Consider the following 14,449-nt stretch of genomic DNA (forward strand, 5'->3'; position numbering starts at 1 on the left):
GTTCTGTAAAAGACATTTTCTCCCTCTTTCAACAACCGTTAATTGCCTAGAGTTTTTCATGTAGGATTAGGTCCTTTGAGATGTCTTATATTGGTATTGTCATACCAACTGATGTTGTCATTATGCAGGCCTGGTTGAGGCTGCCATATTTTCCTGAGATTCCTTAGGTGCAGCTTTCCTGTCATACACAGAAGTTATTTTTGCAATGCAGATGTCATGATTCTTCAACTCTTAAAATCTGCTGTCTACTGTTTCCTAGTATTCCCTGAACTGTATGTGTAGAGGATGTATTGTAGAAGTATTTGTTGGAGTTGGGCATCCTATGGTTTGCTGCTCTTTTTATTTTGAGCTATTGTAGATTTCTTCTGTAGTCCCAATTTTCTGCAGAGAAAAACTTTCATGAAGAGTAAGAACTACGTTTGTACATGGGTACACTGATAAGGATTTAGAATGTAGTCAGAAACGTACCAGTCTGGAAAAGCAGGAGTTGTAGGTTCATCTCTGGGGTCCATGACCTCAACTCCATGGGTAGTTGGCAAGCCTTATAATACCAAACATTATTTGTTTCAAATCTAGGCTAATTGAACTCTGGACTTCTCTATTTCTGCATTTCTAAGTCAAGTGTTGCATGTACTTCCTCTGTATGTGTTGTGCTAAAAGTTCTGTTCTGTCCCAGGTGGAAGCCACAGAAATGGAGCCCTTGTATCCTGGTTCCAGAGTCTATCAGGCAGGGAAGAACAGGCAGCAGTGAAGCATGTGGGAAGGGGCTGCAGACAAGAGGTAAGAAAGACTTTAAATGACTTCATGTTCATGAATGGTTTTAAAGTCATGTTTCTATGTACTTGGTTGTTTGTATCTGGGCAAGTTGTGATATTTTTGTATTGAGCTATTTATATTTATCACTAAATTTACTCTTGGCATTAGTAAGTGTTGATAGTTAAATATCATCATTTAAACATAGCCTTTCTCTGCACCTCAGTAGTAAAGCAAAAATAAACAATGATAAATACAACTCAATTATAACTGACCTCAATGTCTATATTGTGAATGTATGTTGGATATCAGCCAAGATGCTGAGGAGATGCTCAAATAGATATGAAAGTGCCTATTACACTTTGTTTACATTATATGTTTATTTGCTGATTAAATATATGAATGAAAACATAACTGAGTGAATCTACTAATCTTAATGATTCTCGTTTAAGCACTAGTGTGTGGGTATATGTGTGTGTGTATTTTTTTACTATGTGTAATATTGTAATATGCACAGAAAGAGTATTAAAACTTGTAAATGACACTATGATAGGTTTCTGTGTCTGAAGTAAAGGATATTTTATTAAGTACCTCTACAAAAGACTGCAAATATATGAAGAAGACCCAGTGACTTGGGCTGTTTCCTTTTCTGCTTTATTCCTAGTACAGGGGCTAACTACATGGAACATGATAGGGCTTTATACTGAAAATGGAATGACTGTTACTTCTGCTCTTCTTGCTTCTGTGGGCAGTACTAATGCCCTTCTAGCCCCATTTGTACATTTACACCTAGAAAATCTTGGGTTTCTTTACCTGACTTACAAATAATGACATATAGAAATTAATATTGTCAGATATTGCACATTGGATGTTCTTGTTTGTTCACCAAGCAACATGCCCTCAATGCCAATAAAAACCTTTTAAATATTAATAGCAGTATATTAGTATTATTAGAATAAATTAGTATTATATAATTAACAGTAAAAGAGAAGGTGTTGAAAAGGCCTCTAGTATGTGAAAAAACAAAGAAAAATATATAGGAAGGAATTAAATTTAAAGACAATACAATAAGTTGTACACTAAACTTCTAGAGTTTAATAAAAATAGAATGAACATGGGGAAAATTATTAAATAAGTCCAAGGGAAAAACACCTTTTGTAGAAACTACATCTCTTGGTTGAACAAAGTCAAAATGATTGAAAAAGACTCATGTCAAGCTTATCATTGAGAGAAATGAAAGAGTGATCTCTGGTCCCAACCTTCTAGAAAAAGTTACAAGCCCATCTCCCAAACACAGGGGGTATCAGCATCAGCTTTGGAAAGTGAAAAGGAGCAAATCAATTCTTCAGAGGCTGGGGAATGGGGTATTAGTCTACATCACAATCAAGGCAAGATGAAAATATCAGTAGAGAACAAAATCCTCTTATGTTAACCTAACTTTATCTCTTATCTAGAGGCAAAATATGAGGGAACTGGAAAACCAGATATCATCCCTGGAAGGGAGGCCATTTTGCCTGAAAAAGAGAATGGGAGGGTGGGAAGCAAGTCCAAAACCAAAGAAGTCCACAAGCCTAGCAATATGCTATCCAGGAAAACACAACACACATCTACTACGTCTACTGCCACAAGTACCTAATTTCACTTTGATGTCCCTGTTCTATTCCTGCAAGGAGTCGTATCTATGGGGATTCTCTGTGTCTTACAGTGACATTGAACTCTCTTCCAAAGGTCTTGTCTGTGTGTGTCGCATCCAGTTTGATGGAGACTGTATAATTTGGAAACCTTTCATCTTTTCTCTGTGGATCTGCTGTAGTTCAAAGGAAGTATGAGCTTAGACCACACAGTAAATTCTCATGGGTAACGATTTCCTCTTTCCATTCAGTGCCATTTCAGAAATTCAATTCACACTGACACCTTATGCTGGGCAGGTTTGCTTCTTTACAGTTCATTCTCAAGCCCAGGGACTAGCTTTGCAGTCAATTCTAATGTGAAACTTTAGAAATTGTCTATGATAGCTGCTCTCAATCTGTGGGTCACAGTTCCTTGGGGGGGATTGAACAACCCTTTCCCAGGGGTCCCATACCAGATATACTACTTATCAGACATTGACATGTCAATTCATAGCAGTAGCAAAATTACAGTTATGAAATAGCAACCAAGTAATATTACAGTTGTGGGTTACTGTAACATGGAGATTCATATTAAGGGGTCATAGCATTAGGAAGGTTGAGAACCACTGGTGTAGAGCAAAGTGTGGGTATATTTACACATGTTTTCTAACAAGCCTTGAAAGAGGAAACCTAGATGTCTGTGAGATTCTTTAAAATCTCTGAATGGACAAAGAGAGTTCTAGTTCCTGTCAACAGACAAATCCATGACTTCAGTTCCCTTCAGCCTTTTATTGGCTTAACTAAGCAATAGACTTAGAAGCTGTATATCCTACCCACTGTGTATGTGCTTCTGCCCTTCATGTCATTATTTCCAATAATTATATTTCTAGAAATATAAAGCCATGTTGCTTTATTTTATTACATTTATGTTGTTTACTTGTTAAGTTGCTACCCACTTAAAACTCATTTATGAAATTTTCTTTTGATCAAGGGGAAAAAATCAGGCAGAGTTACTGCAATAGCAAAATATTAATTCCTTCTGCAGGGGAGTGAGAATTCAGGTTCTGTGTAAGATGCACTATGTTTCATAGACTGTCAGACTTTTTTAACCCAGTAAATTATGCTTAATTTGAATAAAGAAGAAATACAATTCAAATATTGTGACAGAAAATAATATAGAAGAAAGAACTATACATACTCATGTTTAAAAAAAATCACTGAGCTTAAAAAGGGAAATGTTTTAGTAATACAAAGAAAAAAATGTAAGGGTCCTGAAAATTCCAGAAGTGTGAAATTATTCGTGAAGTAATTTTAATTTTACTTCCCACACAGACTCCTTTAAAGCTGGATCCAAAGAACCCAGATGTTTTCCTTCTGGACTGTACCTCGTGTTTAAATGTCAAGTGTTCTCTGTTACCAGAAAGACAACGTTGTAGCATATGATGGAGATAAAACTGGAGATAGAGGATTACCTTTTAGTGTGTGAGATGCTCTTGACATCTTGAAGTACCTGCACTTTTTTTCAGTTTACTTTCACTGAATAATATTTATGAGAAATGAAGGAGGCCACTGATCGTTATCAAATCTTTTTTGTTTTCTTAATTAGTTTTTGTCCCAGCAAGAGGCATAGACTTCTCACACAACAGTTTAAGGGAATCTGTTTCCTTTGCCTTTTAAAATAATCTTCTGAAACTTTAGGTGTTTTTCTACATTTAAAAATTCCTGAAATAATCCAGTATAAGAATAAATCTTGGTTAACATTACTTTTGAAGGAAGGGCAGAGTAAGGAATAACTAGGAAAAGTTAAAGAAACCATGAGCCCTAAAATTGTAACTGTATAGTGGTAATAATATTTGGTTCCCAAAGATTAAATTATATATGCTGCATGTGCACATGTCTATTATTTTGTTAAGGCATGGCCGCTGTCATAATTTTTTATAACCTAATTTCTTCCTAGACTCTTTAATTTGTGGTTAAATTTGTAAATTTTGATTTATTCAGTTTCCCAAGCTTATACAAATCATATCCTGTAAAGTCTATATTCATAAAGTCCCCCAATCAATCAATAATTTACATGAACTGCATTCAGAACAATCTATTAATGTTGTAAATCGGAGTACTTTAATTCTCTGAGTAACAATTTTTGTCTTGAGTGATTTTTTTTCATAGAAACAAAGGGAGAGGTAAAGATACCCACCCATCATTAACTTATTAACCACCTTGGTCTAGAAAACACATAGAAATGCAGCACAAATGCACAGTCTGAAAACATACAGACTGTGTACTTGAATGAGTACTGAAAATACACAGACATCCTAGCTTATCAATCAGTTGTCAAAACTGTAGATCTGAGTGTTAGTTTCTGACACTGGGAGAAGATGCCTTGGAAAAATCACTGAAAAGAGGAAAAATGTACATTGGCTCTATTTTGAAGACCTCAAGTCCATGGTCATTTGACCCAGTGCTTTTGGAAGTGAACTGAGGTAGCATGTCACAGCAGGCAGATGTGACTGTGGAGCCTACCCAACTCCTTGACAGTGAGAAGTAAAAATGAGAGATTCCGGGGAGAGCCCAGATTCTAGCATCATTTTCTGGAGTGCAGCCTCAGAGATCTGCCCCCCTTTGCTACTTCCCTTTTTATATAGGTTCCATTACTTTGCCCTAGTGTTGAAGACTAGAGGTCAAGCCTTTACCTATGAGCCTTTGGAAACATTCAAGTTCCAGAGCACAGACATCAGCCATTTCTGCTTTCCTCTTCCATAGTAGACATATTCATTTTGGGGAGACAAGGAACAAACTTCTAAATATTTCCATTCTTATTTTCCATATAGAAGTATGCTCTTGTTACAAAGGTTGATTCTACCTGTTCACTTACATAGATCACAACCAAAAGGTTATTTCTACAGGCTCACTGGGAGAAACTTATGTCTAGGTGTTGACTACAATAGTTTTAAGCTGTAGTCAGAGATATCTGTAGTCTTTGCCTTGGTCATTTCACTTGGTTTGTGTTTGTTGTTGAAAGAGGATGGACTGCGTTCTCTGTGAAGAAATATAGGGTGGTTTTTTTTGGGGTATTTCTTGACTTAGAAATGAGCTATGTTTTCGCTGGCTGTAGGCATTTGTAATCAGGAATGAAGAACCACTGAGAAGTATCCCAAAACAACAATATAACATTTGTAAGGGATGAAAACATCTATGTTTATTTCTGTGTATTTATGGAATGGTGTGGCTACCTTGCACAACTTTGAGTCTGGGAAACCTGATTAGGGTAATAAGACAATGAAAAAAGGACACACACACACAAATGTAGTACAAAAAAGCTGGCCTTATGCTCAGAGCACCAGTAGCAGCCTGAAAATTCAGCACATTTATTTTATATATCAGAATAGAGGGCATTGGTTTATTGTAGACAGCTGAAGGTGGATGTTGATTAGCTAATCCAAGTAGGAGGTCTTATAGGGAAGCAAGCCCAGGCTGTTAACACACAGGAGGATGCTGTAGTCTTCAATTTCTGCACACAGTGTCAATATTCACACACAGACCAGGGGGGACCTTTGCCATTCTCATGTGTCTGAGACACTGTGGTCCTTGACATGGCCATGCTTACATTCCCAACGCATTCAACCTGTGCTTAATCTGATCCTTACACACTAACTCAAATCTTCACATGCTCTCTACAGAATGAATGCTATGACTCTACTTCCCAGCTCAATATACTAGGGTATCTGGTGTAAGTACTCGTCTGAGTAAATGCTTAGCTGACATCTGGCACACTAGTGTCAATATCTTTGGTGAAGTTGTTCTGGATAACCGTTATTCATGTAGAAGAAAAGTGCTCTGGCTTCTGTATTCATTTTATTAAAGAATACTCATGAGTCTCACATAGTTGTGCATATAATTCCAACACTGGAGGATGAGACAGAAGGAACACAAATTCAAACCAGCCTTCCCTATGTGGTCAAATCCTATGTAAAGGAAACAAAATACCAGTAACATAAATACAACAGTGCCAGAATGTTCTATCAGAGTGCATAAAACTCTTTATTAGTTTAATCTATTGCTCAGTTCAAGGTACCAAAAGATTCATTAGAAGTATCATAAAAGAGTATATGAACCATTTTAAAAAGTATTTATGTGCATAAGTGTTTTGCCTGCATGTATATATTTGTAGTATTTTGTGCTTGCTGCTAAGGAAGCCAGAGAAGGGAGTTAGATTTCCTGAAACTGGAGTTAAAGAAAATAATAAGCCACCAATAGGTGCTTTGTATCAAACCTGGGTCCTGTGTAAGTGCAGCAAGTTCTTTTAACCACAGATCTTTCTCCTTAGCTCTTAATAGTCATTCTTTGGAAACATTTCTCTTTTAAATATAATTGCTGAAAGAATGAAAATAAGGGTGACTGGGGTAGACTGTGGAAATTAAATTGACAGTGTATGACAACCCTCAAAATTAAGACATCCCAAGAGCATGACAGAAAGACAGGCTTAAAAATGCCATAGGCTTTGGTTTCCAGAGTGGAGTGCTCAGTTCACAGTAGAGATTGAATTTTAATATAAGTAAGTCATGGCTCTTTGAGGCATTTTTCATTTCCTTTGTGTGTTTCAAGGTAGGATTATCTCTGTGGCTTTTTGTATTGGCTGCAGGTAAAATATGCATATTTTAAAACTTTGTGATAAATTAAATATAAATATTAAAGGAAATGGGCAGCCTTAGGCGGAATGGTTTAGTTACACAGTGTTAACTAACTGTTGCTTCAGTAATATCTTCTTGCACTAGCCCCTCTGCTTTTAATATAATAAACTGTGATTCCAAGAAGAGAGTAGTCTTTCCCCCATGGTCACCTCACTCATATCCTCAGAAGAAATTTTTCTAGTGAAATGGATGCTGGTGGCTGAAGAAGGATAAAAGAAACTTCAGCTGCTGAATGCAGTCATTTGCTTTAAAAACTCAGAGTGAGAAGTTTCTCTTCCAGCCATAGAATTCTGGTCCAGAACTAGGTTCCCTTCAGGAATGCCGAAATTAATTTCAAAGTCTACAGGAAACTAGTACTTGTAATAAGATTACATGTCTTTGTGAAGAGCCAAATCCTATCCCTTTAAGTAGCAGCTCAACCTTGGCTTCCTTTAGCACTAGTGCACGTAAGGTGGAGGTATTTGTCTGTTTACCCAGGGTTCCCTCTCAGGACAGTAGCAGAAGAAGATAGGTCTGTGAATCTTTGTGTGTATACATTTCCAAATGAAAATCAAACCTCAATGCTCCTTCCAGGTGGAAGCAACTGAGCAAGAAGCTCCCACCTGTGCCAGTGACTGTAAATTCTACTTTGGTATGTTAAGGCTCAATTCGTCTGAAATTCTGAATTCAAACAGATGAGTAGGGCTCAAAACAGTATCTTTTAAGGCTAAGCAGGCTGTAAACAAATGGCTAAAACAAAAACTAAATAAGCCCATTTTAATCTGGGTATATAGGAAGTGATGTAAAACCTACTGGAGTGAATTAAAGTTAATGAGCTCTTCACATCGCTGGTTTCCTGGAAGGATATGAAAAATATTGAAACTAAAAGTAGGAAAGATAGGAGCTCATGGAGTCTTTGAAATTGGGCCAAGAAGGAATCCGGAGGCTCACACTAGAATAGTAATACTGGGGGTGGATTAGAAGGAGCACATATAAAAGGCATTTAAGAAAAAGAAATCAATGCCATCCAGTAGCTAATCTTACATACCACGAAATGCATCACAATGAGTGGAGAGCACTTGATATAGACCAATGAGGACTGGCTGATGCAAAGGAAAAAATAAAAGATGGCATAAATTATTAATACAAAATGAACTCATGACAAATACACAATGAGAGGGGTTGCATTTGGATATTATCTTAGTGACTTCGGGGTTAACATTAAAAGCAACCTAACAAATATCAAGAGCTACCTATTATATTCATGTATTTCAAACTTTATACTTAAAAGTTGTAGGCAACATCTTGTGATTCCACAGTATGAGGACAAGTATTGAAAGGCAAGTGTCAACAGAATAGTCCTTGTCTTCAAATACAAAGCAGTATGTCCCAATGGTCAGTTCTGCCTCTCAGTCTTTGTGTGGGGTTAGATCAACTACATCAGTTGTTCTTCATGGAGCCTCAATTTCCTAAGCAGATTAGTTCCATCTTGCTGATGCTTTTACAAATGGTGTCTCTGGAAGCATTAATTTCATTATTCCTTGTAAATCTAGGAAAATAGAAATAATTACACTAGAGAGAGGGGCTATGGATATTGCTAATGTGGTTCTTAAAAGTAAAGTGCTGGTGGTCAAGAGAGATATTAACTAAGTCTGAAGAAAATGGTGGAAGCTATGGGGCCAAAACATCTTCCTTTGGGAAAGGCTTGATGTAGAGGTAACATGTGAAAACTGTTCAGATTGCTCCAATGAAGAGGGAAAGGCCATCACGCCCAGAGTTGGTGGCACACACCTTAAGCCCCCCACTAGGGAGTAAGAGGTAGAAAGAGTTTGAGGCTAGCCTGGCCTACTGTGGGATTTCTAGGAGACAGCCAGGGCTTCAAAAAGAAACCCTGTCTAGAAACACACACACACACACACACACACACACAGAGAGAGAGAGAGAGAGAGAGAGAGAGAGAGAGAGAGAGAGAGAGAGAGAGAGAGAATCAGAGGGTTATGAAAGATAGAGGCTATTGCTCTTATGCAACAGAAATTTCTATACTCACTTGTCTACAGCCTGGTGTTTTTTCAGGAAATACCAGCACAGTTATTTCACTAATTAACATACATATAGTCTTGTAAAATGTATGGAGGTAAATAATTTTAAAACAGTTTGTGTGCCATGATCAAGTTTCTGTTTAAAGACAGAAAATATATTATGTTTATTAATTGAATAGGTATAACTGAGTACACGAAGCCTAGTCTCAACATAATAAATTGAAGTTTAAAAAAATTCATAGATTTTGGAAGAAGGTCTGGAGGACATGGCTTACGAGTAGATTATGTTGATGTATCTGTCAGAGATGGCCAAAAAAGAAGTACACCATAGCTCAAAGTTCAAAGAAAAAAACTGTCTGTCTTGCATGAATATGAAAACAAGGTGACACAATCAACCACTGGAGAATGCATGGAATTGGGAAGGGGGAGAAAAATGACTGACAGTTTGGCAGCATCTGAAGATAGTGAGTAGGTGTGGCTGAGGCATAGGTAAATTCAGGAATTAGAAGGAAGAAAGTCTAACTTCTTCATTTGCTCCCTGATGATGAAACAGAATAAGGTGAAAGACGGATGAGAAAGAGAGGGCTGTTTTACAAAATGTCTCTGTGTCCACATAGACCCCTCCTCAGCAGTTTCCTGAGAACCCACCTGACATCCTGCAGTAAACACCCTTGGCTCACAGAACTTCCTTGCTCTGGTGCTTATCTCTGCAGTGATGTTTCTCCTGGCGTCCACATGTGAATCCTCAAACTCCAGGTCTGAGTCTGATTCCTCCTCTACTTGGACCACCCTACCTTCTTCATGACTTCCTTCTATCATTTATCTCTCTGACTACAATGTTTGATCAGATGACCCTCACCCAGTATTGAAGCTGCAGTGATAACTCCAAATCTAATAAACAACAGATTTCTTTATCTTTCTCTCTATCTCTCTGGCTTGGAATTTTCACATGAACATCATTCATTTGCAAACATACAGATGTGTAAAAGTCGCTGACTCTAAAATAATTTTTTTTCTACTTTCAGACACCAACTTTTCAGTGGCTGCTTATAATCATTCATTCCATGGCCATAAGACCAAAACATCTTCCTAAGCCAGATGTTGCTCTCCTTCTGCCGTTCTCTCCTAGAGATGCTCAGGCACTAGCCAGTGACTAGGCATCACCAACGTGCTAGATTCATTCATCATTCTAGGCTGTTACCATCTTCCTTTTACCTTGGGATACAGTTTGTCTTCCTACATGTTCTTCTAGCACCATCCCAAGGCATTGCCTGTCTCTAGCCAAGCCTGGTATCCCTCATGCAACTACTCAGGTTCTCAGTGTGAACTTCTTGCTTTTTGCTCTTTCTGTGTGACAAATGTACCATCCCTCGGATGTACAAATATTATGGTTTGTAGCACTTGAAATATAGGGATTGTGCATTATTCAACTGGATATTCTGAGTGCATGGTATAATTTATATGATAATTTTTGCTTATCCGTGTGGCAAATAATATAAAAATAAAGATATAGGAAATATATTACCAATCAGGTACCTGAAGTCTTTGGCTCTATTTAGAAGTCCTTCACAGATGAGGAATAGCTCTTCTGGGGCTGACAGACTTGGGCCCTTGGGTACAAGAGGCTTATGTACTGAGGCTGACAGATTCTGGTACAGTGGACTAGGTTATTGTAGCTCTGGACTTTAGAGGCTAGAAACCATGGCTCTAGGTTCTTAGGTTTGAAGCTCATTACTTCAGACTTGGGTTGACATTGGCCTGGAACTCAGCCACTTTTATAGCAAGTAGCTGCAATTGCAGTTTAGCTTTCTCAAGACATCCAGTTGTGTGCCCACAACAGTCAGGAAGTCATGAGGGCAGCCAAGGCACTGAGGTGGAGAGGGTGATTGGGGAGGGAGCACCTTCATGGAAGCAACTTGAGGAGGAGAGGGAGGAGAGTAGGGGAGAAGGGAATAACATTGAAAATGTAAATACAGAGAATATCCAATAAAATTGAAAAAAATGAGGAAAAGGTCCATTAAATAGTCCGTGAACACAAGATACCAGAAAGTTCTATAAAGACTGTATGAAAGCCCAATGCAAATTTTACAATGCTGACAGCATCAAACAACAATTACTAATATTAAAAAATGCTCAACTGCTCCTCAGTGGAAAAAATATTCATTTGATTGCTTCTAATATATATGATTTCATTTTAAAATAAGATCAGATTATGACATATTAAAAGCATTAAGAAACAGTGTGCATATACTTAAACCAGGTGGGAAAAAACTGTCCTAATGAGAAACTAATCTCCAAGAGAACAAAAGTTGCATCTGTTCATTTCAAACATGGGTATTTCATAAATTATGCAAAAAATTAAAACAAAAATTGAGCTGAAGATAAAATATTACTGATCTGAGTTTCCAGTGCTGAGACTATGATTCAGACAGTTATCAAGTGCTATTTCCAAGATGTGTATGAAGATGAAGATTCTGTTCCCCACTGGGATAAAAGTTCTGCTCTGTATCCCTGAAGAGGCTTTACTCACCCACGCATGAAGTCTGCACCATGACCAAGGGACATGTGCACAACCCTGGATGTGTGCTTGTGCACACATGCACACTTACATGTACATAGTCATACATAGAAAGTAGAAGGTTTCAGGGTGAGCCTCTTATGGCTCTGATATAATCCCTGTGAAGTTAAAAAAAATGTGCCCTGCTGTATGACTAGAGATGGTCTCCAGATTAAGTCTCTCTGCTCAAACACATCTACTCTTAAAAACCTCCCGTCATTTTCAGGACTACTTAAAATGCTGCCCACACAAATAACAGTTCCTATAACATACACTCATGGTTTATGACAAGATAATTGCTTAACTGTGTGTATAGCTGTACATTAATTACTAATGCACTTTTGTTTAAAGTAGTGCAAAACACATTTTATTTATTTATTTTTTAAATCATTTGTTTCAATATGTGGATCTAAGGCACTTCAGAATTTACAATTAGATGGTAGATGGAAATATGACTATTGCACAATTTCAAACTCATAATTAAATTCTGAAACACTTGCTTAGACGGAAATGTTGAATAATGTGCCATCTTATCAGCAACTACCCTGGGAGTTTGGGTTTAGACTGATGTAAATGGTATAATTATACTCCACAGAAAGAGCTAGTAAATCCATGTTTGTATTTTAGGGCCTGCTTGGTTTAATTTGTATTGGTATTATTGCAACAATCCAATTTGTGGTGTGCACAGTTGGTGTTTAATAAGTGGTTTTTTCTACTTTGCATTACCAGAAAAATAATTATATCTCCATGGTTGCTATTATCTGCTGATATTACTCTTCATTTTAAGTTGTTAATGATCTAACGCTGTTTGACGGACATACACTCTGAACTTTTCTTTGTCGGACATATTTTATACTTATCATCATGTAGTGATAAAAAAACATTATGATTATCCTTAAGTAACTTTGCTTGAGGATAACCCAGTGTGACAAAAGTCACTTTTTCCCTTTGCTTGCTGTAAGTGAATATGTTGTATGTAGGGAAATAGTTTCCTTGCCTTCTAAATGCCTGATTCTTTTTTCGTTATCATTCTAAGAACTTCCTTCTGAATGTTTTCTAATGGCCAATAATTTCCTAAACAACGAAGAGAATTCACAGTATATATGTTGTCTGTAAATGTAAGTCCTTAGTCGCATTTTAAAAGTTGTCTTCATCAGTTTTCTTTGTCTTTACTCAGTTCCTCTTAAATAGTGTTTTTCTTGATTTCAGTTGTGTAGTATCATCTGGTTTGACATTATGACTATTATGACCCACTATATGACCTGTTTACATCAGGGTTTCTATTCCTGCACAAAACATTATGACCAAGAAGCAAGTTGGAGAAGAAAAGGTTTATTCAGCTTACACTTCCCACATTGTTCTTCATCACCAAAGGAAGTCAGGACTGGAACTCAAGCAGGTCAGGAAGCAGGAGCTGATGCAGAGGTCATAGAGGGGTATTCCTTACTGGCTTGCTTCCCTTGGCTTGCTCATCCTGCTTTCTTATAACCCAGGTCTACCAGCCCAGGGATGACACCACCCACAATAGGCTCTTCACACAAGGAGAAAAATTTCAAATCTTCAGGAAGTCCCTCTGTGGCTCCATTTTCTTCATCATTGGAAACAACAAACCCCAGCACCTAGGCCTGCATCCGACAGAAGATGGTCATTCCAATGGCAACTGGAACTTGTGACTTCTTACTTTTTGGCTTGTCCATCACAGCACACTCAGCAGCACCACAAACAACCTCAAGCTGAGAGTCCTGTCTTCCGCAGTCCATAGTAAACTATTCGACTCACATTTGTGACATTGCCTACCCTATTTCAATTCCAAAAAAAACAGTTCATTATTATTTTCTTAATATTTTTTTCTTGGTTATTTTTTTTACATTTACTTTATTTTAATTTTAGATACTTGCCTAATGTAGTCCAAGTTGGTCTGAAACTATATTTCACCTACCTGGTTTCAAACTCCTACTACTCCTGAATTGGCTTCACAAGGACTGGGATTACAAGATTGAGTCGGCACACCTACCTGATCTGTATTTTGTTTACTCTTGGCTTATATATTAACATCTAGACTGTCATTTCTGAAGACTTTTAGATGTTAAGGTTATAGGGGACTTCAGGAAATATCAAATAGTGAATCTCTAAGATCCCAACCATGTGCATGTAAACATATTGAGACCAGGTTAGATTTGATAACATTTTTAAAGCCAACAAATTCAATTGAAAATGTCTCCAATATTTAAAAAGAAGCTAATCGATCCTCAGAAAATGGATTGTATATATATGGCAATTTCTAAACTTATAGCAACAAAGACCCATTGTGCCTTTCTGCATTCTTACAAAGTAGGTACTATCCATCTTTGCTCCTCTCACACTGCTGGACTGAACCCAAGGTGCCTATTGTCTCCCTCATAGGCAGCATACTGTAACTCCACTAAACTAAATTGGTGTGCTCTTTATTTAAATACAAGTACGTCTAAGAGGATCTACAAGAGCTATTGATTGTACTTTATGCTATAGTGTTCATGTTCGGAGAGAGCCAGAAATCTCAACGGCAGTTAGAAAATAATGTTTTACTGCGGCTGCCAACCTCGATTGAAATATAGAAAGATTTGAAGAGACAATTTTCTTTGAAGAATGACACCTCATTGTACATGTTAAAGAATGTCTAAACTTGTAGAGTTAACTGGCGGTTAAATATTATACACAGTTTTAGGTTTGAAGCATGGCTCCCGCATCACATACTTTCTCTATTCCGAACAGAAAATTGATTTGGCATAAGCGAGTGAAACATAAGAGCTGTAAACCATCTCTCTATATAGATTTGTTGTG

The 14,449-nt window shown here is 37.4% G+C and overlaps 1 protein-coding gene across 1 annotated transcript in view; it reads left to right on the forward strand.

The window, feature by feature from the left end:
* THSD7B (thrombospondin type 1 domain containing 7B) overlaps positions 1-14,449 on the forward strand; it is a gene marked incomplete at both ends in the record, with an annotated part of 731,038 nt that overhangs the window by 382,345 nt on the left and 334,244 nt on the right. The window contains one exon of the mRNA XM_080917661.1: positions 677-780. Coding sequence (XP_080773787.1) covers positions 677-780 — 104 coding nt within the window. The remainder of the gene's footprint in view (positions 1-676; positions 781-14,449) is intronic.

This window comes from Micromys minutus (genome assembly GCF_963924665.1).
Source record: "Micromys minutus genome assembly, chromosome: 6".
Lineage (NCBI taxonomy): Eukaryota > Metazoa > Chordata > Mammalia > Rodentia > Muridae > Micromys > Micromys minutus.